At 47.2% G+C, this 26158-nt stretch overlaps 1 protein-coding gene across 1 annotated transcript; it reads left to right on the forward strand.

Annotated features, from left to right (window-relative positions):
* Alas1 (5'-aminolevulinate synthase 1) lies at positions 1 to 22837 on the forward strand. The gene is made up of 11 exons (XM_004664313.2): positions 1 to 127; positions 1345 to 1575; positions 7317 to 7544; positions 8823 to 8972; positions 9860 to 10082; positions 11733 to 11917; positions 12803 to 12982; positions 13644 to 13808; positions 19486 to 19754; positions 20200 to 20362; positions 22529 to 22837. The coding sequence occupies exons 2-11, from the start codon at positions 1377 to 1379 to the stop codon at positions 22687 to 22689; spliced, it is 1923 nt and encodes a 640-aa protein (XP_004664370.1). The 5' UTR covers positions 1 to 127; positions 1345 to 1376; the 3' UTR covers positions 22690 to 22837.
* The last annotated feature ends 3321 nt before the right edge of the window (positions 22838 to 26158 follow it).

Consider the following 26158-nt stretch of genomic DNA (forward strand, 5'->3'; position numbering starts at 1 on the left):
CTCCCGCTGTATATTAGGGCGACGGCGGTCGCGGCCTGGAGCTGCTCGCGGACAAGGGCAACGGCTCGTCTGCGCCTCTCGGCTCGAGTGTCCTCCTCCGCCGCCCGGCCGTCGTGAGCCCGCGCAGGTGAGGGGCCCGCGCTCGGGTGGTGCAGGGAGCCCCGGCTCCGCCCCCCCCCGCAGCGCTCCCCGGCCACCGGCACCCCATCCCCCAGCGCCCCGCCACTTTGGCTTCGCGTCCATCCTCCTCCTCCTCCTCCTCCTCCTCCTTCTCCTCCTTCTCCCGTGCCTGTCCGTGCGGACGCCTCGGATTCTCCCATCCCGTCCCCACCTCCCGGCATTCGGCGATTGACAGGCAGCTTGCAGAACTCCCATCTTACCCATTCCATTCTCGAGCCTTCGACCCCCAGGGAACCTGGGACCACCACCCCCTCCCCAACTTTCCACACTCCCCACGGGCCCCCTCTCCACCAGACCCAGCTCTTCCTCGACTGTTACCACCCCTGTCACCGTCCAAATGTCAGATCCAGGGCGCTGTCCCTTTGCACCTTTACCCTGCCCTCTGTCCCCTTCTAAGTTCTCTCTGCGCTGCGGGCATGACCTCTGGGAAAATCCTTGCCTCGGGGACCCTGGTCTTGGCTTGGATCCCTCTGGATCCGGAAGTCTTCCCTGTCTGGGGAGATGTCAGGGACTTTTTCCCTAGGCTGTCTGCTCCCCCAGGGTGTGTGCTGGCGATGTCTACCTTACGTCTCCTGTAAGGAGCTTCTGGACTCCTCCATCTGTTCCTGGCCTGTCCTTCATCCTTCCACCCCCCCGTGGTTATGACTTGTTAGTATTTATTGTCTTTTGTGAAGTTGGTCACCTGGGTAGAGCGTGGCCACCACTTTTGCCAGGAGTCCTATGTCAGTGATGTCTTTATTTTTTTTAATTATTTTATTGTGCTTATTTGAGAGAGAAAGAGAGGCAGATAGAGAGAATAGGTGTGATAGGGCCTTTTAGCTTCTGCAAATGAACTCCAGATGCACGCAACACCTTGTGCGGCCGGCTTATGTGGGTTCTGGGAAATCAAACCTGAGTCCTTTGGCTTTGCAGTCAAGTGCCTTAACCGCCTTTGGCTTCTTCGAGGTAATCTCACTCTGCAGTCCCAGGCAGGCCTCGAACCCACAGCCATCCTCCTACCTCTTCCTCCCGAGTACTAGGATAGATTTTTTTTTTTTTTGAGCGAGATGTGTTTGTATCCCAGGGTACCCTTGTTGTAAACTGCAAGTGATACCCAAACCCAGTCGCCGTGCGGTATATTTATCTGGTTATTAACAAGTGTTGACATCACCCCTCAACCGTCAGTTCTTTCACAGGAGCCAGCACATTTTCCAGACATGGAGACTGTTGTACGCCGCTGCCCATTCTTATCCCGAGTCCCTCAGGCCTTCCTGCAGAAGGCTGGCAAATCTCTGTTGTTCTATGCCCAAAACTGCCCCAAGATGATGGAAGTTGGGGCCAAACCAGCCCCTCGGGCCCTGTCCACCTCAGCGGCACACAGCCAGCAGATCAAAGAAACCCCTCCGTCCAGCGAGAGTGAGTATGGGTGGCCAAAGGTGGTGTGTGGTCCCTTCGTTGGATGGGAAGCAGAGGGCCACGTGAGGAGGTGGGGAGGAGGCTCAACTCTGGGAGGGAATTACCTTGAGAAACTGGTGCCCTGACCCAGGAGGAGACACATTTTGTGTTCCTGGTTTGAAAAGCACAAGAGCATACGGTTCAGGATTGCATGCCACTGTCTGTTGGGGTTATTGTGTTTCCTCTGTGTATTGCAATGTTCTACTCCAACCTTTCCCTCAAATATTCGGACTTCAGCTTTTAAAATACTAGGGTTCTTTTTTTTGGGGGGGGTCTGTTTTGTGCTTTGAGACAGGATCTTGCTATATAGTCTAGACTAGCCTGGAACTCACTATGCAGCCCCAGTTGGCCTCAAAGTCATGATCCTCCTCCTCCTGCCTTCTCAGTGCTGAGATTACCAGCTCAAGCTCACAGAGCTGGCTGTGATTTTTTTTTTTTCTTGTTAAACAGTTTGCTTATTTATTTATTTATTTACTATGCATATGTAGCAAAAATGCACATTACATAAAGTGTTCCATTTGGCTATATGTGGGTATCAGGGAATTAAACCCGGGCCAGCATGCTTTGTAAGGAAGTACCGCCTCTACCCACCGATCCATATCCCCAGCCTCAAAATACATTACATTCACAGTGATGTGCAGCCACCACCAACTCCAGAACTTTCCCCATCTTCCCAAACTGAAACTCTACCATTAAACATTAGCTTTCATTTTTCCCTCCTCTGGCACCTGCTAACTACTATGCGTACTTTTTGTGTCTTATCAGTTTGACTGCTTGAGGTGCCTGATATAAGTGTCAGTTATTTTTCAATAAATAGGTCTCTCTCCTCTATAAGTTTGATATATTTTGGGTTTTTTTAAAGGTCAATTTATATATTTTTCATGCTATTCTGTTTCTGTATTTCCTTTTAATTTGGGAGAGAGAGAGAAAGGCAAATAGAGAATGGGCATGTCAGGGCCTCCAGCCACTACAAATGAACTCCAGACTCATGCGCCACCTTGTGCTTACATGGGTCCCAAGGAGGTGAACCTGGGTCCTTTGTCTTTGCAGGCAAGCATGCGCCTTAACTGCTAAGCCATCTCTCCAGCCCTGATCTGTTTTGTTTTAATGAACACGTCAGAGTTGAGTTATCTCAGTCTGGTATCACCATGAGAGGAGGTTTTTCGGATTCCACTTACCCTAGCAAACATTTCACAGTGTACGCCTCACTTAGGTGTGTTCTCTAGGTGTATACCTGTAACAAAAGTATTTAATTTAATTTTATTTTTAACCATTAAGTGGGAAGGCCTTCATCCTTTATAAGATTTATTTTCAGGAGATAGTTGGTTTTCTTTTTTAACATTTTATTTTCATTTATTTGAGAAATGGGGAGAGAGAAAATAGGCACATCAGGGCCTTTAGCCACTACAAATGAACTCCAGAGGCATATGTCACCATGTGCATCTGCATTGTATGGATTCTAGGAAACCAAACCTAGTCCTTAGGCTTCACAGGCAAGCGCCTTAACCACTAAACCATCTCTCCAGCCCGAGTTGGGATTTTTTTGCTTTAGTTTTCAAGGTAGGGTCTCGTTCTAGCCCAGGCTGACCTGGAATTCACTATGTAGTCTCAAGCTGGCCTCAAACTCATGGCGATCCTCCTACTTCTGCCTCCCAAGGGCTGGGACTAAAGGCGTGCACCGTCATGCCTGACTTTTTTTTTTTTTAAATATTTTATTTATTTACTTGAGAGAGAGAAAATGAACTCCAGATGCATGTGCCTCCTTGTGGATCTGGCTTACGTGGGTACTGGGGAATTGAACTGGGATCTTTAGGCTTTGCAGGCAAGTGCCTTAACCACTGAACCATCTCTCCAGCCCTTTGTTTTTGTTTTTTTTAATTTTTATTAGCATTTTCCATAATTATAAAAAAATATCCCATGGTAATTCCCCACACACACACACTTTCCCCTTTGAAATTCCATTTTCTATCATATTACCTCCCCATCTCAATCATTGTACTTACATGTATACAATATCAACCTATTCAGTACCCTCCTCCCTTCCTTTCCCTTGTTTTTTTTTAAGCTTTAATTTATTTGCACATGTGACAGAGAATGAGCATATGGGCACAGACACTCGAGGACCTCTTGCTACAGCAGACAAACTCCAGCTGCATGCAACACTTTGTGCATCTGGCTTTATGTGGGTACTGGAGAATTGAACCCAGGCTGGCAGCTTTGCAAGCAGGTGTCTTTGCAAGCAAACAACTGCTGAGCCAGCTCTGCTTTTTTAATTTATTTGTTTTTTTCCAAGGTATGGTCTTACTCTAGCCCAGGCTGACCTGGAATTCACTATGTAGTCTCAGGGTGGCCTCAAACTCACAGCAATCCTCCTAACTGCATCCCGAGTGCTAGGATTAAAGGCATGTACTATCATTTCCGGCTGTTTTTTCTTAGTAATTTGTTTTTATTTATTTATTTGAGAGAGAGAGTGAGAGAAAGGGAGAATGGGTACACCAGGGCCTTCAGCCACTGCAAACGAACTCCAGACACATGTGCCACCTTGTGCATCTGGCTTATGTGGGTCCTGGGGAATCGAAGTGAGGTCCTTTGGCTTTGCAGGCAAGCATCTTAACCGCTAAGCCATCTCTCCAGCCCTGTTTTGTTAATTTCTTTAAAAATATTTATTTACTTATGGGCTGGAGAGATGGCTTAATGGTTAGGTGCTTGCTTGTGAAGCCTAAGGACCCTGGTTCAAGACTCAATTCCTCAGGACCCATGTGAGCCAGATACACAAGGGGCACATGCGTCTGGAGTTCATTTGCAGCTACTGGAGGCCCTGGCACACCTACCCTCTCTCTCTTTCTCTACCTTTCTCTTTCTATCTGTCACTCTAAAATAAATAAACAAAATGTTTAAAAAATGTTTATTTACTTAGTAGAAAATGAGGCAGATAGAGAATGGGCATGTCACGGCCTCCAGCCACTACAAAGTAATGCCAGATGTATGTACCACCTTGTGTATCTGGCTTATGTGGGTGCTGGGAACTGAACCTGGGTCCTTAAGCTTCACAGGCAAGCACCTTAACCACTGAGCCATCTCCCCAGCTCTGTTTTTGTTTTTTGAGATAGAGTCTCATATATCCCAGGCTAGGTACAAACCACATTGTGCTATATGCCATGAAGAAGACCTTGAACTGCTGGTTCTTCCTCTCCCTCCCAAGTGCCAGGGTTGCAGACATGTGCCGTCATACCCAGTTGATGTGCTGGGGGTGGGACTCGGGGCTTCACGCATGCTGAGCAGGCTCTCTGCCAACCGAGCTGCATCTCCAGCCCCCGGTGGTTTTTCTCAGAGGTGTTTGTAATGTTCCTATCTTAAATACAAGGTTCTTTTCCCTTGTCCAGAGTAGACTTTCAATTGCTTTTTAAATGAATGAAATAACTTTTGGCTTTTCTTTTTAGAAAAATGAAATGAAAATTGTGTTGTGGCCCCTTATCTAAATTGTGCAAAAGGCTAGCCAGTGACTCACAGGCATTCCAAAATAATGAACAAAGACCTTTCTAGAAGGCAGGTGAATCAGTTTGCTCAAGGGGAGAGGGAACTCACTGCAGCTAGAAACACGACTACCAGTCATCTCTCTCGTCAGCAGCCTTCTCTGATGAACTTACACGAGAAAGTAGATGAGCTCTGTGATCTGCCTGTGGGTTTTTTCTTACATACTAATAGTTTGCACTCTTATTAGACAGCAATTTAAAGATCTAGTCGAATTTCTTTCTTTCTTTTTGATTTTTTTTTTTTTTTTTGGCTTTTCGAGGTGATGTCTCATTCTAGCTGAGGCTGACCTGGAATTCACTATGTAGTCTCAGGGTGACCTCGAACTCACGGCGATCCTCCTACCTCTGCCTCCTGAGTGCTGGGTTTAAAGGCATGTGCCACCACACCTGGCTTTTTTCTTTTTATAAAAATTATTTATTTCAGAGACGAGAATGGGTATACCAGAGCCTCTAGCCACTGCAAATGAACTCCAAATGCATGTGCCACCTTGTGCATCTGACTTTATGTGGGCACTAGGGAATTGAACCTGGGTCCTTTGGCTTTGTAGGCAAGTGCTTTAACCACTAAGCCATCTCTCCATCCCCGGTTTTTTTGTTGTTATTGTTGTTTTCTGAGGTAAGATCTCACTGTAGCACAGGGCGACCTGGAACTCACTATGTAGTCTCAGGGTGGCCTCGAACTCACGGCAATCTTCCTACCTCTGCCTCCCAAGTACTAGGATTAAAGACATGAGCCACCACAGTCAGTGGTAGCACACACTTAGAACCCTAGCAGCTATGAGGCTGAGAAAGGAAGATGGCCAGTTCAAGGCCAGCATGGGCTATGTAGCAAGACTGTGTCTCAAACCAACAAATGATGACATTCGCTTGTTTGTCTAAAACTAGCATATGATCCCATTTTGGATTTATAAGAAGTACTGTGGGCTTGATCTTTCTGTCTCTCAAATAAGTAAATAAATAAATAATTTTTAATAAGAAAAAAGAAAAAGAAAAAAACGTAAGCCAGAAGCACAAGGGGGCACATGCCTCAGGAGTTCATTTGCAGTGGCTGGAGGCCCTGGCATACCCATTTTCTTTCTGCCTCTTTTTCTCTCTCCCAAATAAATAAATAAATAAATAAATTTTTTAAAAAGCCAAGTGTGGTGGCGCACGCCTTTAATCCCAGCACTCAGGAGGCAGAAGTAGGAGGATTGCTGTGAGTTTGAGGCCACCCTAAGAATACAGAGTGATTTCCAGGTCCGCCTGGGCTACAGTGGGACCTTACCTCGAAAAAACAAAACAAAACAAAAAAATAATAAGTACTGTGGATTTGAGAGGAGCTAGAATGTGCCAATGAACCACTTTAGAGGAGCACTGTTTTGTAGTGAGACAGATCAGCAAAGCCTAATAAAATAAGCTTAAATCTGTATTGCGGTCTAGAGTAAATATAAAGTTTATCTTTGAAGCAGTTTAAAAAAAAAAAGCCATGTGTGGTGGTGGATGCCTTTAATCCCAGCACTTAGGAAGCAGAAGTAGAAGGATCACCATGCATTCAAGGCCACCCTGAGACTACATAGTGAATTCCAGGTCAGCCTGGGCCAGAGTGAAACCCTACCTGGAAAAACTAAAAAAAAAAAAAAAAAAAAAAAAAACCAGGGCTGGAGAGATGGTTCAGTGGTTAAGGTACTTGCCTGCAATGCCTGACGAGCTGGGTTCCATTCCCTAGTACCCATGTAAAGCCAGGTACATAGTGGCACATGTATCTGGAGTTCATTGTCAGGGCTGGAGACCCTGGCGTGCCCATTTTCTTTCTCTTTCTCTCTCTCTTTCTCCCTCCCTCTCTCTCTTATCTCTCTGCTTGCAAATATATATATATATATATATATATATATATATATATATATATATATATGTATATGTATATGTATATGCATATGTTTATTTATTTATTTATTTATTTTTATTTTTCGAGGTAGGGTCTCACTGTAGCCCAGGCTGACCTGGAATTCACTGTGTAGTCTCAGGGTGGCCTCGAACTCATGGTGATCCTCCTACCTCTGCCTCCCGAGTGCTGGGATTAAAGGCGTGCGCCACCACGCCCGGCTCAAGTTTATGTTTTTTAATTCAGTGGTTTGCTTGTGTGCTGTGCAAGCAGATCTGATGGCTCACTCTTTCCACTTCCTTCCTCAGAAGAGAAAACTGCCAAAGCCGTGGGCCAGCAGACTCCTGATGGATCCCAGCAGACTCCAGATGGCACACAGCTTCCGTCTGGACACCCCTCACCTGCCACAAGCCAGGGCTCTGCAAGCAAGTGCCCTTTCCTGGCAGCGCAGATGAGCCAGACAGGCAGCAGCGTCTTCCGCAAGGCTAGCCTGGCGCTTCAGGAGGACGTGCAGGAAATGCACGCCGTGAGGAAAGGTAACGCATGCGACACGAGGCTGGGAAGAGTGAGCAGCTTCTTTTGGATTCAGGGACCCCTCGGGTTTATGGATAAGCTAGTAAGTAGTAGGTCAGTATTTGTGTAAACACCTTCCTCCTTCAAGGAGGTAGGTCTTCAAGCTAGACGGTGAGGACTGTATTGCAAAATGTGGGACTTTCTTTCTGATGAGTTTGTAGGGTGTGGTCAGCTCTCCAAGTAACCACTTAATTTCTGAAAATAACCTGGAGTCTTGAGCTGATGCCAACTGTCCTTTGTCTCTGTGGTCCTGCCTACCCTTTGGGATGATAGACGATAGGAAACTGGTATTGCTGCATTAAGTACTGGTTCTAGGACTTCTAAGGATTTTTTTTTTAAATTTTTCTTTGTTTATTTTGGTTTTTTGAGGTAGGGTTTCACTGTAGTCGAAGATGACTTGGAACTCACTATGTAGTCTCAGGGTGGTCTTGAACTCACAGCGATCCTCCTACCTCAGCCTCCTGAGTGCTAGGATTAAAGGTGCATGTTAACATGCCCAACTGCAATAAACCATTTAAAAATATTTTTATTTATTTATTTGAGAGGAGAAAATAGACAGAGTAGGCACTCCAGGGCCTCCTCCTGGTGCAGACAAACTCCAGATGAATGCACCACCTTGTGCATCTGGCTTTATGTGGGTCTTAGAGAATCAAACCTGGGCTAGCAGGCTTTGCAAGCAAGAGTCTTTAACCACAGAACCATATCATTAGTCCAATATGCCTTATTTTTTCTTAATTTAATTTTATTTTTTTTATTTTGAGAGAGAGAAATAGGCAGGTAGAGAGAGAGAATGGGCATGCCAGGGCCTCCATTCACTGCGAATGAACTCCAGATGCATGTACCACCTTGGGCTTATATGGATCCTGGGGAATCGAACCTGGGTCCTTTGGTTTTTATTTTTTATTTATTTGAGAGCGACAGAGAAGGAGAGAGAGAGAGAATGGGCGCACCAGGGCTTCTAGCCACTGCAAACGAACTCCAGACGTGTGTGCCCCCTTGTACATCTGGCTAACGTGGGTCCTGGGGAATTGAGCCTCGAACCGGGATCCTTAGGCTCCACAGGCAAGCGCTTAACCGCTAAGCCATCTGTCCATCCCGGGTCCTTTGGCTTTGCAGGCAAGTGCCTTAACGGCTAAGCCATTTCTCCAGCCCCCAACATGCCATTTTTGACGTCATGCCTAGGTGTTGTGAACTCCAAATAGAATGCCCACCCCATTTGCCTCTTATTATTTTTGTTCCAGAGGTTGCTCAAACCTCAGTGAACCCCAGTGTGATCAATGTGAAGACTGATGGAGAGGATCCAAGTGGGTTGCTGAAGAACTTCCAGGATATCATGCGGAAGCAAAGGCCACAAAGAGTGTCTCATCTGCTTCAGGATAACTTGCCAAAGTGTAAGTGTCATTCTTGTCCACCAGGTGCAGAGTATTACCAAATGTGTATCTGATTAAACAAAACGGGGTGGGGTGGTAAGAGTTGAGAACCATGTCCCTTGCTTGAGCATGTGCTCTTGGTCTTAGTGGCCACAGCGCTGCAGTGCTATCGGCCTTCCCTCCCTCCCTCCCTCCCTCTCTCTCTCTGTCTGTCTTTTTTTTTTTGAGGTAGGGTCTCTCTCTAACCCAGGCTGACCTGGAATTCACTGTGTAGTCTCAGGGTGGCTATCTTCTCTTTTAACACTTGACATAGGCAGTCTTACTTACCTCTCACAGTAAGAGTAGTCCAGGGCTGGAGAGATGGCTTAGCAGTTAAGGTGCTTGCCTGTGAAGCTTAAGAACCCATGTTCAACTCCCCACATCCCAGCGGCAGACGGTGGCGCACCCTCAAGGTCGTGCATGTGCACAAGGTGGCACCAACATCTGGAGTTTGATGGCAGTGGCTGGGCCCTGGTGGGCCAGTTTTCTCTCTATCTTGCTCTTTCTCTTTCATTAAACAACAACAACAAAAAAGAAAAGCTGGAGAGATGGCTTAGCAGTTAAGCACTTGCCTGTGAAGCCTAAGGGCCACAAGGCTCGATTCCCCAGGACCCACATTAGTCAGATGCACAAGGGGCGCACGCGTCTGGAGTTCATTTGCAGTGGCTGGAGGCCCTGGCGCGCCCATTCTCTCTCTCTTTCTCTGTCACTCTCAAATAAATAAAAAATAAATAAAAAAGTAACTGGTCCAGAATCTCCAGTGCTGTAAAGTTGCCAGGCTTGGATTTGAACTCAGGTCTGCCCTTCCCCAAAACCCATATGTTCTGCTGAAAGTTTATGCTATCTTTTTTTGTTTGTTTGTTTTCTAGCTGTTTCCACTTTTCAGTATGATCGCTTCTTTGAGAAAAAAATTGATGAGAAAAAAAGTGACCATACCTACCGAGTTTTTAAAACTGTCAACCGGCGGGCACACATCTTCCCCATGGCAGATGACTACTCAGATTCCCTCATCACCAAGAAGCAGGTGTCGGTCTGGTGCAGTAACGACTACCTAGGCATGAGTCGCCACCCGCGCGTGTGTGGGGCAGTTGTGTAAGTAGCCATCAGCTTTCAGATACCACTGGCATTGTCTGGCATGGTTTGTTTGTAAGTTGAATCTCTTAAGAAAAAGTGTGCCATACCGGAACACTATTCTTAACCTTTGACAATCTACCCATTACTTTCTGTGGAACTCTAATGTGCAGGTAGTTGATGGACGTGTTCAAAAGGATGGTAGCTCCCTCATTATCCTTCAGGGAGGATCACATGCTGGCAGTGCTTGGGAGAATTGCTATACGAGTCCTCCGGGAGGCTTGCCTAGAGAGTCCCGCGTGAGGTTGAGTGATAGACGTTTGTCCTAACATCTGGTTTGTAGCCTCTCTAGAGTTTGTTTTCTCTTAACATAGTATTAGGAAGAACAAAGTCTCTCAGAGAAAAGAAGCCTTAGTGTAGATTAATCTCTTAATACTACTTAGTGACTCTTAATTGAATGCTTTTTATTTTATTTTATTTTTTTGGTTTTTCAAGGTAGGGTCTCACTCTGGTTCAGGCTGACCTGGAATTCACTATGTAGTCTCAGGATGGCCTCGAACTCACGGCAATCCTCCTACCTCTGCCTCCTGAGTGCTGGGATTAAAGGCGTGTGCCACCATGCCCAGCCAAATCCTCATTTATAAAAAAAAATGTTTTTGTTTATTTGTGCACACAAATGCGTGTGTGCATGTGCTACAAATGTGCTACAAATGGCTTTCTGTGTGTGGGTGGCTGAGGAGTTGGACTCAGGGGGCTCTTCAAGCAAGCACCTTGAACTGCTGAGCCATCTCCTCGGCCCATGAACACTTACTCTTTTTTTTTTTTTTTTTTTTCCCGAGGTAGGGTCTCACTCTAGCTCAGGCTGACTTGGAATTCACTGTGTAGTCTCAGGGTGGCCTTGAACTCACAGCAATCTCCTGCCTCTGCCTCCTGAGTGCTAGGATTAAAGGTGTGTGACACTACCCCTGGTATGAATACTTATTCTTTTGTAATTTTTGGTTTTTTGAGGTAAGGTCTTGCTCTAGCCCAGGCTGACCTGGAATTCACTCTGTAGTCTCAGGGTGGCCTCGAACCCATGGTGATCCTCCTACCTCTACCTCCCGAGTGCTGGGATTAAAGGCATGCACCACCATGCCTGGCTTGAACACTTACTCTTTTTTTTTTTTTTTTTCAGTTTTTTGAGGTAGGCCAGGCTGACCTGGAATTAACTCTGTCATCTCAGGGTGGCCTTGAACTCATAGCAATCCTCCTACCTCTGCCTCCCGAGTGCTGGGATTAAAGGTGTGAACACTTATTCTTAATGATGTCTAGAGATGTCTTCATTCAAGGAAGATCCTTCCCCCCACCTAATAGGAGGTTGAAGTCAGTAGAGCTTTATGGCCCTAGATTTCACAGTGCTACATCAGATCAGAGTTTTGGTCTCCAGGGTTCTGGAAAGAAGGCCTATTTACATGGTGTTTTGAGCCATCACAGTGCACTTGAACTTCTGATACTCCTGCTCCCGCCTGCGTTCCGGGATGAGTGCGCGCACCACACACCTGGCTGCTGTGGTGCGGGGGGAGTGGGGGGGGTCCTGGGCCTGGGCTTCGGCATGCTGGGTGGGCACATGACAAACCGAGCAACATGACCTCAGAGCTTTATTTTTAACTTTTTTTTTTTTTTTTAAACCAGGGAGACTTTGAAACAACATGGTGCTGGAGCAGGTGGTACTAGAAATATTTCTGGAACTAGTAAATTTCATGTGGACCTGGAGCAGGAGCTGGCAGACCTCCATGGGAAAGATGCAGCTCTCCTGTTTTCCTCGTGCTTTGTGGCCAATGACTCCACCCTCTTTACCCTGGCTAAGATGATGCCAGGTAAGGAAGCCTGGTACCAGTGCCTTGGAGTGCTTTGGGTTTCTTCATAGTAACGAGAATACTGGCAGCAGAGAAGACCTCCCGAAAACTCAGTTGAGATTGACAGTGCTCTCAGGCAGCGTGTCTTCTTGAGCGGAGGTGCTGACTGCGCTGTGGGAGCTCCAGGGAGGAGTCAAGCAGGAAGCATCACATCCTTAAGCTAGTGTGCCACCATGCCCAGCTTATTTTTTTTAAATATATTTTATTTATTTATTTGAGAGAGAGAGAGGGCACAGGGCCTTCAGTCACTGCAATCGAACTCCAGATGCATGAGCCCCCTTGTGCATCTGCTTTACATGGGTCCTGGAGAATCGAACCAGGATCCTTTGGCTTTGCAGGCAAGCACCTTAACTGCTAAGCCATCTCTGCAGCCCCCAGCTTTTGTTTTAGTGATGGGAATGGAGACAAGAGCCTTGGCATGCTAAGATGCTAAGCATGTGTCTACCAGTGAGCTTTATCCCCAGCCTCCTCGGTGTTTGCTATATCTTTAGATCTTCCCAAAGGACAAATACTAGCGAGTTACTATACAGAAAAAATACTGAAACACAGTATCTTTTTCCTAATGAACACTTTTGTTTGTTTGTTTTGTTTTATTTTGTTTTTTCAAGGTAGGGTCTCCCTCTAGCTCAGGCTTACCTGGAATTCACTATGTATGTAGAATCAGGGTGGCCTCGAACTCATGGCGATCCTCTTACCTTGGTCTCCTGAACACTGGGATTAAAGGCATGCACCACTGCACCCAGCCCAGTGAACATTTACAAGCCATTATTTTCAGGTAAATTGCCTGTCTAGGATATAAGTTGTCTTTGATACAGAAGGTAATAAGAGGCATTTGTATCACATCAGGCTGTGAGATTTACTCTGATGCTGGGAACCACGCCTCCATGATTCAAGGGATTCGGAACAGTGGAGTGCCAAAGTATATCTTCCGCCACAACGATGTCAGCCATCTCCGAGAACTGCTGCAACGATCTGACCCCTCAGTCCCCAAGATCGTTGCATTTGAAACTGTCCATTCAATGGATGGTAAGTCTAAGCACAGGCTGATCTGATACCTGGAGCCAGAAAATAAAAATAGGCTTGAACTTTTAAAAAGCATGGTGTGGGCTGGAGAGATGGCTTAGTGCTTAAGGAACTTGCCTACAAAGCCAAAGGACCCAGGTTTGATTCCCAGGGCCCATGTAAGCCAGGTGTACAAGGTGGCATATGCATCTGGAGTTCATTTGCAGTGACACACTCATTCTTTCTCTGTCTCTCTCTCTGCCTCTTCTCTCTCAAAAAATATATATATATATATTTTTTTTTTTAAAATCAGGGTGTGTGGGAGCTGGGGATGTAGCTCAGTTATAGAACTTGTGCTTAGCACCTATTAGGTTCTGGTCTTATCCCCACTCCCACACACACACAAGAAATCGAGGTGTGTTGGCTTTGTATTTTGGTTTTCTTTACTCTCTTCTGGGACCTGTGTTTGTTACCTTATATAACTATGGGTGAATGTGAGTTTTCTGCTCTGGCTTTTGCTAGGCTCTACAACTCCCAAGGTAAGATAGAAATTGGAAGAAGTTCATTTTCTTCCCAATTTTAAAAATCAGACTTCAGAGTGTAGGTTACTGTTTTTCCTCTAACCACCATTTCTGAGATTTCTCAAGTGATGACTTCTTCAAAGCAGTTTCTGGTCTTTCCTCAGGGGCAGTGTGCCCACTGGAAGAGCTCTGTGATGTGGCCCATGAGTTTGGAGCAATCACCTTTGTGGATGAGGTCCATGCCGTGGGGCTGTATGGGGCTCGAGGCGGAGGGATTGGTGATCGGGATGGAGTCATGCCAAAGATGGACATCATTTCTGGAACACTTGGTAGGTCTGCTTTTACATGCTGCCATCTACACTGAACTTACATTACCCTAGCAAGGCCAGACACTAACAAGTCTACCTGGTGCCAGGTGAAAAGACGGGGTGATAGCATGCAAAGCCTACACTGTTGTTCTTTGGGGTGAACATGGTTTTTTGTTTTGTTTTGTTTTTTGTTTTTGAGGTAGGCTCTCACTCTAGCCCAGGCTGATCTGGAATTCACTATGTAGTCTCATGGTAGCCTCACAATTCATAGTGATCCTCCTACCTCTGCCTCCCAAGTACTGGGATGAAAGGTGTGTACCACTCAGCAGAGGGGGAGGGAGAGGTTTGGGTGCATCTGGTCCTCTAGCTGCTGCATGTGAACTCCAGAGTCATGTGCCACTGTATGCATCTGGCTTTATGTGGCTACTGGGGAATCAAACTCAGGTCGTTAGGCTTTGAAGGCAAGCACTTTAACCACTGAGCCATCTCTACCCTGGTTTTTTGAGGCAGGTTCTCACTGTAGTCCTGGCAGACCTAGAAGTTGCTCTGTAACCCAAGCTAGCAGTTCTCTTGCCTCAGCCTCTTTGGTGCTGGAGTTATTAACATGTACTGCCACTCCTAGCTTTGGGTTATTTATTTTATTTTTATTTTTTTTGGTTTTTCGAGGTAGGGTCTCACTGTAGGCCAGGCTGATCTGGAATTCACTATGGAGTCTCAGGGTGGCCTTGAACTCACGGCAATCCTCCTACCTCTGCCTTCTGAGTGCTGGGATTAAAGGCGTGTGCCACCACACCCGGCTCTAGTTTGGGGTTATTGTTGTTGTTGTTGGTCCTGAGTGGTAGCTCAACTTAGCAGAATCCCTGGGACCATGGGGACTCTAAGACTCCCATAGCCATATGACAGAAATAACTTTTATTGCCATTTGAGTTCATTCCAAACATACTTGTGGTTCTTACTGTGACAAAAGGATTTACTCTCTGAACCTCTACATGAAGAAGAAAAGAGCCAGGCATGGTGGTGCACGCCTTTAATCCCAGCACTCAGGAGGCAGAGGTAGGAGGATCACCATGAGTTCGAGGCCATCCTGAGACTACAGAGTGAATTCCAGGTCACCCTGGGCTAGAACTAGACCCTACCTCAAAAAAACAAAACAAACAACCAAAAAAAAAAAAAGAAGAAGAAAAGATTCCAGTGCTTTTCTGCAAATCAGTATAAAATAGTGCATCTGTGACTACCATAGGAGAATATTCCAGATCCCCTGACTTACTGCCTCTGTTCCTCCACATGCACAGGTCATATCCTCATGGTTAGAAGTAGACTCTGAGGGCCTGAAGAGATGGCTCAGTAATTAAAGGCACTTGCTTGCAAAGCCTGATGGTCTGGGCTCTATTCCCCAGGACCCATGTAAGCCAGATGCACCAAGTGATGCATGTATCGGGAGTGCCTTTGCAGTGATCAAGGCCCTGGCACGCCCGTTCTTTCATCCTTCCCTTCCGCTTGCAAATAAACAAATAAAAATATTTGTTAAAAAAAGATGACTCTGGGGCTGGAGAGATGGCTTAGTGGTTAAGCGCTTGCCTGTGAAGCCTAAGGACCCTGGTTCGAGGCTCGGTTCCCCAGGTCCCACGTTAGCCAGATGCACAAGGGGGCGCACGCGTCTGGAGTTCGTTTGCAGAGGCTGGAAGCCCTGGCGCGCCCATTCTCTCTCTCCCTCTATCTGCCTTTCTCTCTGTGTCTGTTGCTCTCAAATAAATAAATAAATAAATAAATAAATAAATAAATAAATAAAAAGTTTTTAAAAATGTTTAAAAAAAAAAAAGATGACTCTGGAGCTGGGCGTGGTGGCACACGTCTTTAATCCCAGCACTCAGGAGGCAGAGGTAGGAGGATCACTGTGAGTTCGAGGCCACCCTGAGACTCCATAGTGAATTCCAGGTCAGCCTGAGCCACAGTGAGACCCTACCTCAAACAAACAAACAAACAAAAAAAAGACGACTCTGGAGTCCTGCTGCCTCGCCAACTGGATGACTTTGAGTTGATAATTGACCTCCCCACACCTCAGTTTTTTCATGGAAATAGTTTTGAATGGATATAGCAATGGGATCTATATCAGATTTAAGAAAAAAAATAATTCACATTTATTTATTTGAAGGGAGGAAGAGGCAGATAGAAACATAATGGGCTCTCTGGGACATTTAGCCACTGCAAACAAATTCCAGATGCATGCGCCCCCTTGTGCACCTGGCTTACATGGGTCCTGGGGAATCAAACCTGGACTGGTCCTTATGCTTCACAGGCAAAGTGTCTTAACTGCTAAACCATCTATCTCTCCAATCCTTTTGTTGTTGTTTTTGAGGTAGGGTCTTGCTGTAGTCTAGGCTGACTTTGAATTCACTGTGTATTCTCAGACTGGCCTCAAATTCACAGCAATCCTCCTACCTTAGCCTCCCTGAGTGCTGGGATTAAAGGGGTGCTCCACTATGCCTGACCTATATCACAGTTTTTTTTTTTGTGGGGGTGTTTCGAGGTAGGGTCTTACTCTAGCCCAGGCTGACCTGGAATTTACTCTGTAGTCTCAGGGTGGCCTTGAACTCACAGCGATCCTCCTACCTCTACCTCACGAGTGCTGGGATTAAAGGTGTGTGCCACCATACCCTGCTATATCAGAATTTTTGTATATAAATGAGCTGCATATAAATCATTACAGTCAAGAACACTCAAAAGAAGAGAGTAGGGCTGGAGAGATGGCTTAGAGGTTAAGGCACTTGCCTGCAAAGCCAAAGGACCCAGGTTCGATTCCCCAGGACCCACGTTAGCCAGATGCACAAGGGGGCACACGCATCTGGAGTTTGCTTGCAGTGGCTGGAAGCCCTGACGTGTTCTCTCTCTCTCTCCCCCTCAAATAAATAAATAAAAACAAAACATTTTCAAAAGAGAGAGAGAGAGGAGAGAGCAGCCTGTTGCCCTTTCCAGAGGAGTGAGAGCCTTGTGCAGGCTCAGGAACCCAAGGTCCTCGGTGTGGATTCATGCCAGGAGGAAATTGCTTGTTCACATGCTAAGTTCTAGTGTATGATGCGGGCTGACTGGAGTATGGTCACAGTGAGGTGGAAAGGGCAGGAGGGAGAAATTTTCCACTGTTGGAATTTGAACCCACCCAACCCTTTTGTGGGTAAGCAAAAATGTTAACTATAGAACATAATGTCAAGGACTCTGAGAACTCTTCTGGGTTCTTAATCCTGAAAATTGAGATGCAGATTAAACAAGAGACTCAATAGAAATGAAAAACAAGCTGGTCCTAAATCAACATAACAGGATTTGAGTATTTGCCTTTATCTGGCACATGCTAATTGTCAGAGTTTTGCTTTTGCTTAAGTAGGAAGTAACTCAGGCCAGAGCACTGCAGTGCATGCCTTTGCTGGGCGCCTTTGCAGCCTCCAGGGTAACATCCACAATTCACATCCATTCCATGAGCACAGGAGAGGAGAAAGGAAGCTTTGCTGGATGGCAAGGCTGTGGGCCTGGTGGGAGAGGCAGGTGATTGTCAGACAGGCAAGGAGAGGCTGCTTGGTCCCTTTTAGCTGGACTACTCCCTGACGCTGGCTCTGAAGACCCGCATTATTTTAAGTATTTTTTTTAATTTTTATTTAATTATTTGAGAGCAACAGAGAGAGACCCAACGAACTCCAGATGCATGCGCCCCTTGTGCATCTGGCTAGCATGGGTCCTGGGGAATGCAGCCTGGAACCGGGGTCCTTAGGGTTCACAGGCAAGAACTTAACTGCTAAGCCATCTCTCCAGCCCTGCATTTTTTTTGTAATGTAAAAGTAAATGATTGAATGAGTATAAGCAAGACAAAGCAATAGAATTGTGCTTTTTTTATTTTTTCCAGGCTGGTACAGTGAAATGTTTAGTTGCATTTTCCCAAACAAACATGAAACAATGTTCATATGGAATAAACACCCTCACAGTAACTGGTGGGTGATGATCACTCAAAGACCAAAGCAAAGCAAACTAAAATTGACAAGAGGTTTTGTTGTTTTTTGTTTGTTTTTTGAGGTAGGGTTTCACTCTAGCCCAGGCTGACCTGGAATTCACTATGTAGTCTCAGGCTGGCCTTGAACTCATGGCAATCCTCCTACCTCTGCCTCCCTGGCACTGGGATTAAAGACGTGCACCACCACACCCATTTGAGTTGTTCATTTTTTTAAATTATATACTTTATTTATTTATTTGAGAGAGAAGGAGGATGAGAGAGAGAGAATGGGTGCGCCAGGGGCCTCCAGCCACTACAAACGAACTCCATGCCCTCGTATATCTGGCTTATGTGGGTCCTGGAGAATTGAACCGGATCCTTTGGCTTTGCAGGCAAACGTCTTAACCGCTAAGCCATCTCTCCAGCCTGAATTGTTCATATTTTAAGTTGAACATGTTTGCTATATTTAAAAGTACTTGTAGAAACTCCTCATAAACTGCTTCTACTTCCAGACATTGCAGAGAAGGAATATTCCGTCAACTGTTAAATTGATTTCTAAATTTGAAATCACTTCCAGCAATTAGCTGGTTTATTTCATTTTTTTATTTTTTTGATTTTCTGAGGTAGGGTCTCACTCTAGCTCAGGCTGACCTGGAATTCACCCTGTAGTCCCAAGGTGGCCTTGAACTCAAAGTGATCCTCCTACCTCTGTCTCCTGAGTGCTGGGATTGAAGGCGTGCACTACTACGCCCAGCTATTTAAAATTTTTATTTATTATTTGATAGAGAGAATGGGCTCACCAGGGCTTCTACCCGCTGCAAACAAACTCCTCTGCTGCATGAGCCATTTTGTGCATCTAGCTTTGTGTAGGTTCTGGGGTATCAAACTCAGGTTCATAGGCTTTGCAGGCAAGCGCCTTAACTGCTGAGCTGAGCCATTTCTCCAGTCCCTTATTCAAAATTTAATTTCAGAATTCCGGTGATAAATACGCATTTTAAAGCACATTAATTTCATCATAGACATGGAAAATTAAAGTACTATTTCCATTTGCCTTAGTTAAAACTTCTTTACTGTAACATTAGTTTCAAAGTGAACATGTATTATGGGAGGATGATCTGTCAATTGTGGAGTCCCACATTCTTGGCCATGTTATTGCGCAAGACCTTTCACAGCATTCTTCAGCTTTTTCCTTCTTTTGTATTTTTATTTCTTATAAAATTTATTTATTTATTTATCTGAGAGGGAGAAAGACACAGAGACAGAGAGAGAGATTGGGCACTCCAGGACCTCTAGCCTCTGTAAACGAACTCCAGATACATGCTGCCCCTTGTGCATCTGGCTTACATGGGTCCTGGAGAGTCAAACCAGGATCCTTTGGCTTTGCAGGCAAATGCCTTAACCGCTAAGCCATCTCTCCAGCCCTTTCTTTGTTCACCCCCCCCAAAATTTATTTATTTATTTACTTGACAGAATGAGGCAGAGAGAGAGAGAGAGAATGGGTGCGCCAGGGCCTTCAGCCACTGCAAATGAACTCCAGAAACATGTGCCACCTGGTGCATCTGGCTCACGTGGGTCCTGGGGAATCGAACCTGGGTCCTTTGGCTTCTTCTCAGGCAGGAGCCTTAATTGCTAAGCCTTCCTTCTGGTCTAAGCAAGGGGATAAGGAGCAGACAAGGTAAATGCCTTGAGGCCCTGTCGATAACGGGTCTCGCTGTTTCCTTCTAGGCAAAGCCTTCGGCTGTGTGGGCGGCTACATCGCCAGCACGAGTTCCCTGATTGACACCGTGCGCTCCTACGCCGCGGGTTTCATCTTCACCACCTCCCTGCCCCCCATGCTGCTCGCCGGGGCCCTGGAGTCCGTGCGGATCCTGAAGAGCGCCGAGGGCCGGGTGCTTCGCCGTCAGCACCAGCGCAACGTCAAGCTCATGCGGCAGATGCTGATGGACGCCGGCCTCCCGGTGGTCCACTGCCCCAGCCACATCATCCCCGTGCGGGTAATGGCCTGGGTGTGATTGGCATCCCAGAGGGCTCCCTTCGGGTATTGTGGATCCACCTGCCTAAAACTGGGCTTGGGCCTAAGGCCTCTGAACCCAGCAGGCGGGGCCAGACCTTCCCGGAGACCAGGTCTTAACAGGGCAAAGACAGAGCTCGTGTCTGGAAAACTCCCCAAGCCTGAACTTGACCAGCTCTCGAGTGTAGCTTTCCGATAGACCTTGTCCTTCCCCGCGCAGACGGACGTCCCGGTGGCGAGAGTTGAGTTAGCATGAGCAGCGGCCTGTGCGCCCGGCCCCCCGGTCGCAGGTGCTGAGACCGTGCTCAGCAGCCCCACGTCCCGCAGGCTCGCCTCAGCCCGAGCCCGGGGCGCCGCGGTCTTGACCGTCTCCACCAAGCGGTAGCGTGTCCTCCGCTGACCCTGCACCCTGCTGTCCTGGACCTTAGGTTGCGGATGCTGCTAAAAACACCGAAGTCTGCGACGAACTTATGGGCAGGCATAACATCTACGTGCAAGCCATCAATTACCCCACTGTGCCTCGGGGGGAGGAGCTCCTGCGGATCGCCCCGACCCCACACCACACCCCACAGATGATGAGCTACTTCCTCGGTGAGTCCCGTGGGCCTGCAGGCGTCCCTCCTCCCCTAGGACTTGCGTGCAGCCGGCTCTGCCGTGTTGACGTATGTTGAGGCCTTTCAGACACAGTCACGTTTGTTTCTTGTTCCAAGTAGTTAAGGACGCCCTCGGATGGCATACGAGTGAACTCTAAAATTAGACACATGTCTGACTCACTTCAGGAACGTGCAGAGTCCTTTCGTGGGGGAGCCGCTAGTCCTTCTGCCCCCGCCCCGCAGGGCTCGGGGACGGGTGTGACAGTAGCTGCTGAGACAAGAGGCCTCCCGAGGCACTGGTCCTCCCTGGCCTCCTGGATCCGGCTCTCGAGTCCATGCTCTGCTCTCCCCTCCCTGACGCAGTGCGCTCCTTGTTTTAATAAGGGAAACCTCCTGTGATTCTGTACTGCTGCCCCCTCCCCCAGGATCCAACACAACAGCAGAGGCTAAAAGGGGGTTCTAGTTGTGGGTTGCCACTGACTTGGGGGGACATTCCCTTCATAAGCCCTTCTGAGATGGCTCAGCTTCCAGACAGGCCCTGTGTATTTATTTATTTATTGACGTAGAGTTTCTTTCCTGCCCAAACTGGCCTTGAATTTACAGCAATACTTCTCCCTGTCTCCCAAGTGCTGGGATTTAAATGTGCTGCCATACCCGGCTATTTTCATTTTTATAACATTAGTTCATAAAACTTAACCTTTTAAGATGGATAATGAGAAGGCTTTTAGGTGCATTCCCAGTGTTGTACAATCATCACCTCTGATTCCAGAACACTTTCTTGACCCCAGAAAGAAGCCTAATACATACTGTTAGCAGCCATTCCCTCTCTGCCCTATCCCCTTGACTGCTATCTCTCTTAGAAGATTTAAACTGGGCGTGGTGGTGTACACCTTTAATCCCACTACTTGGGTAGGTGGAAGTAAGAGGATCACTATAAATTCAAGGCCAACCTGAGACTACATATTGAATTCCAGGTCAGCCTGGGCTAGAGTGAGACCTTATCTCAAAAAAAAAACAAAAAAACAAAAAACCTGCAGGGCATGGTGGTGCAGGCCTGGAATCCCAGCACTCACAGGAGGCAGCACAGCATGAGCTAGAATGAAACCCTAGCCAAAACAAAACAAAACAAAAAAACAGTGTGGTGACACATGCATTTAATCCCAGCACTTGGAAGTCAGAGGGAGGAGGATCACTGTGAGTTTGAGGCCACCCTGAGACTACACAGTGAATTTCAATTTCAGGTCAGCCTGGGCTAGGGTGAGACCCTACTTTGGGGGGAAAAAAAAAAAATAAAGGCTTGCCTGTTCTGGGCATGTAGTGTAAGTAGAACCCTGTGACTGACCTGTGGATTTTTATCCTGACCTCCATAGCAATAGCCAGCGTTTTAAGTTTCATTCATTCAGTAATTTTTTTTTTTTTTTTTTTTTTGAGGTAAGGTCTCACTCTGGTCCAGGCTGACCTGGAATTAACTCTGTAGTCTCAGGGTGGCCTTGAACTCATGGCGATCCTCCTACCTCTGCCTCCCAAGTGCTGGGATTAAAGGCGTGCACCACCACGCCCGGCTGTTATTTTTTTTTAATATTTATTTATTTGAGAGAGAGAGAGAATTGGCACACCAAGGCCTCCAGCTACTGCAAACAAACTCTAGACACATGCACCACCTTGTGCATCTCGCTTACGTGGGTCCTGGGGAATCGAATCTGGGTCCTTTGGCTTTGCAGTCAAGGACCTTACTGGCTAAGCCATCTCTCCAACCCCAGTAGTTTATTTAATTTTAGTTTTTCAAGGTAGGGTCTTAACTAATCTAGCTGGCCTAAAACTCATGGCAATCCTCCTACCTCTGCCTCCCAAGTGCTGGGATTACAGCTGTATACCACCACGCCTGGCAGTAATTTTATTTTTTTAAGATAGGGTCTTAATTGTGTACACAGCCCAGGTTGGCCTAAAACTCAGCCCTTCTGCCTCGGTGCTCTTGAGTGTTAGATCATTTCTTTTTATTTCCAAATCTACATTTTGTTTATCCAACAGTTGGGTTGTTTCCACTGTTTGACTATCATGAATTATGTTGCTGTGATACTCGTGTACATTTATATGTAGACATATGTTTTAATTTTAAATGGGGTGGATAATTCCTGTAATATTTAAGAACTGTTTCTCCTCACAGAGAACCTGCTGGCCACATGGAAGCGAGTGGGGCTGGAACTGAAGCCACATTCCTCAGTGGAGTGCAACTTCTGTAGGAGACCGTTGCATTTTGAAGTGATGAGTGAAAGAGAGAGATCGTATTTCTCAGGAATGAGCAAGATGGTGTCTGCCCAGGCCTGAGTGTGACCTCAGCTACACCCCTAACCCTAGGCTATTATCATATCCATCCAGAGAGTCCTCAGAATTGTCTTTATATGTGAATTAAATTATATTAAATCGTAATCTATAGTAAAAACACAGTCCTGAAAATAAATTCTTACATAAGTGATAGGTGTTCTGCTATTGGCTGCCGGATGAAGAGATAATTACAGTCTGGTCTGCATTGTAGGGACACACATACACACCCTAAAACCGGTAGAGCCTCCTTGTCTCCTTGAACCTGACCACCTCTTAATGGCCCTACTAGGCCAAGGGCAGACCCAGTGGCACCCCAACAACTGAACAGTTATGCAGGCAGTTACACCACCTTGCTGCTGGTGTCCCCTCAACTTCTCACCTCCAATCTAGAATGGGCAGCCAGTGCTGCCCACAATCCTGCCCAGCTCTGTCCCTCCCACTTGGCCTCAACCGCTGCCTTAACTTCATATTTCCCGCTGAAAGTCATGCCTGAAGGGAGGGACAGGCCTGTCGGGGCCCCCCAAATCCTCCAGCCCCACTGGCTCCCTGACGCCTAGCTGTGTCCCATCAGGCAAAAACGGAGGGGTTTGTGCATCCCCCTTGGACCCTGTGTACTTGCATCTGCCTGGGCCCTGCTGTTTATTGCACGCCCGGGGCCGCCCCTCGTCGTCTGTGAGAGCATCTTCCCCTTCGCTCCCGCAGCTGCTGCCCTCTGTCCTGCCCTCTGCACGCCCTTCCTGGTCAGCCGTCTCTGCTGTTCCCTGCGGACGCTGCTCTTGGCTTGTCCCTTCTTGCCTGTCTTCCAAACACAGTGCTGGCTCTGCTGCTCATTGGATCTCTCAGTGGGTGGGTCTGTGGTGCTTGGCCTTGGCCTTGGCACAGCTTTCCCATCCAAGTGCCCCTGCTCCTCACTCCCCCAGTGTGGTCCCTCCTGCTCCGTGGACCACGTCCTCCTGCTCCGTGCATGGCCCTGTGCACACAGCACTGGCCCCACCACGCGTGATCTTTCCCGGACCTAGGCTCTTGTCTGCATGCCACAGACTGCTGTGTATTGAGCATCAAACACCTCTTAGGCCCACATGGATGTTGGCAGCCCCATGTCTTCCCCACACACCTGGCACCTAGTCTTGCCATCACCCGTTCATGTGCTCGGGCCTTGAAGTCAGCTCTTGTCTTTCCGTCACACACACACAGCCAGCAGGCCCTTTTGAGTTCTTCCTCAAAACGCTTTTCTAGGCTGACCTGGAGTTCACTATGTAGTCTTTGAACTCAGCAATCTTCCTACCTCTCCCTCCCAAGTGCTGGGATTCCAGGTGTGAGACACCACCACACCTGGCCCTGAGATTAGGTTCTAGACTCCTCACATGGGACAGGTTGGAAACAAGCGCCCATAACTGCTAAGCCATCTCTCTATGGAGCAAGATGAGATTGGTCTGCCAGCTCTGCCCGTGTCCTGCTTCATAGCTCAGCCTCACTTCCTGTGCCCACACCCTGCCCACATCAGGCCATTCTTTGCTTTGATTTGCCTGCCCTGGATCCTGATGTCAGCCACTATTCACTCAGAACAAGGGACCTCCACAAGCGTGTCAGCTAAAGTGGCCCTCTGACTCCTCCCCATCGCTGGCTTCCTGTCTTGCTGCCCTTAAATATTCTGGTCACCACACATGGTGACTTCCTTCCTGTGTGATATCATCTCCAGAGGACAGGTGTCCTGTCTTCCCGCTTCCGTACTCTCCAAGTTCAGCCTGAAACTCAGCAGGTGCCTGGTAAACGTGCAGGACTGAATGAAAGGGAACCCCACGTCCTTTCAGCCCTCAGGTGAACTGAAGAAAATACAAGCAGGAGGCCAGAAGGAGAGTCATGGCTGTGATGCCCTTGTCAGCCAGACCATGCTGTTCTCACTGATCCGGGTTATGCTGGGTGGGGCTCGAGCTGGCCGGTCACATACCCTTGTTGGGATGGCACGGTGAGAGCTCCGCCGCCGCATGATCCCATCAGAGAAAACCATTCATCTGGGCAGGCCGCTGGGTATGGTGGAAGTCACGTCACCTTGGCACCACAATACCGTTCCTTCCTGCTCAGCCTTCCCAGCTCCACTGCCTCATACAAGCTTCCAGAGCTTTCCATTGTCCTACACATTCCCACGCCCAGAACACCTTCCACTGCCTTTGCTTCAGATGGATTTGTTTGCCTCCAACAGAGGCAATGTTTGAGTGCTTGAGAGGACCCACTCTTCCCTTATAGGATGGAGCTCACGTGACAAACAAGGTCCCTTAGGGACATCTTCCCTCCCTGTGTCTGCGAGCTATGAGAACACAGGAGAGAAGGGTCTACAGGACACGTGGACTTGAAAAATGACAAATATTGCTTTTAGAAGCAAATCTAGTGTGAAATGATGTCATGCAAGGTTTTTTTTTGGGGGGGTGTATGCATGTGTGTATGCAAATGTCCTACACACCATGCACATGGCAGCGGAGGCCAGAGGAGGATGTTGTATTTTTATGTGGGTGCTAGGGATCTTGCACAGCAAGTGCTCTTGCCTGCTGAGCCACCTACCTCCCCAGTCCATGTCGTGAAAGTTTTGCAAGAATATTTAGATGCCTAAGTAAAGTGCCAAGGTGAGAATAGGTGAGTTACGTGTTAAAATCTTAGTAGGCAGGGCGGAAGAGATAGCGTAGCGGTTAAGGCGCTTGCCTGTGAAGCCAAAGGACCCAGGTTCGATTCCCCAGGACCCACGTTAGCCAGATGCACAAGAGGGTGCATGAGTCTAGAGTTCATTTGCAGTGGCTGGAGGCCCTGGCGTGCCCCTCAAGGATACAGCTCAAGGGGCCAAGCCTGACACTACCCATAATTCTACACGCTTGTTTAGTACAAACTGATTAGACTAAGCCCACTGATGCCAGTTGGGGCTTGAAATCTACATTGCCTATCAAAAACAGATGGGCTGGGGGGATGGTGTAGTGGTTAAAGGCACCTGCTTGCAAGGTTTGATGGCCCAGGTTCAATTCCCCAGAACCCATATAACACCAGATGCACAAAGTGGCACACATCTGGAATTTGTAGGGACAAGAGGCCCTGGCACACCCATTCTCTCTTCCTCTTTCTCTAAAACAAGTAAATAAATACCTTTTTTAAAAAATAGAGGCTGGAGAGATGGCTTAGCAGTTAAGACATTTGCCTGTGAAGACAAAGGACCCAGGTTCAATTCTCCAGTATCCATGTAGGCCAGATGCAGAAGGGGGTGCATACATCTGGAGTTTGCAGTGGTTAGAGGCCCTCACATGCCCATTCTCTGTCTGTCTCCTCTCTGTCTCTCTTTCTGCTTACAAATAAATAAATAAATAAAAATAGAGACACAGTCTGGAGAGATGGTACCACCATGCCAAGCCTTTATAAAAAAATGATATACATATATAAATATTATATACTATATGTTATATAATATATATACTTATAAGTACATATTTTATAA

Source organism: Jaculus jaculus, chromosome 17 (assembly GCF_020740685.1).
Source record: "Jaculus jaculus isolate mJacJac1 chromosome 17, mJacJac1.mat.Y.cur, whole genome shotgun sequence".
NCBI lineage: Eukaryota > Metazoa > Chordata > Mammalia > Rodentia > Dipodidae > Jaculus > Jaculus jaculus.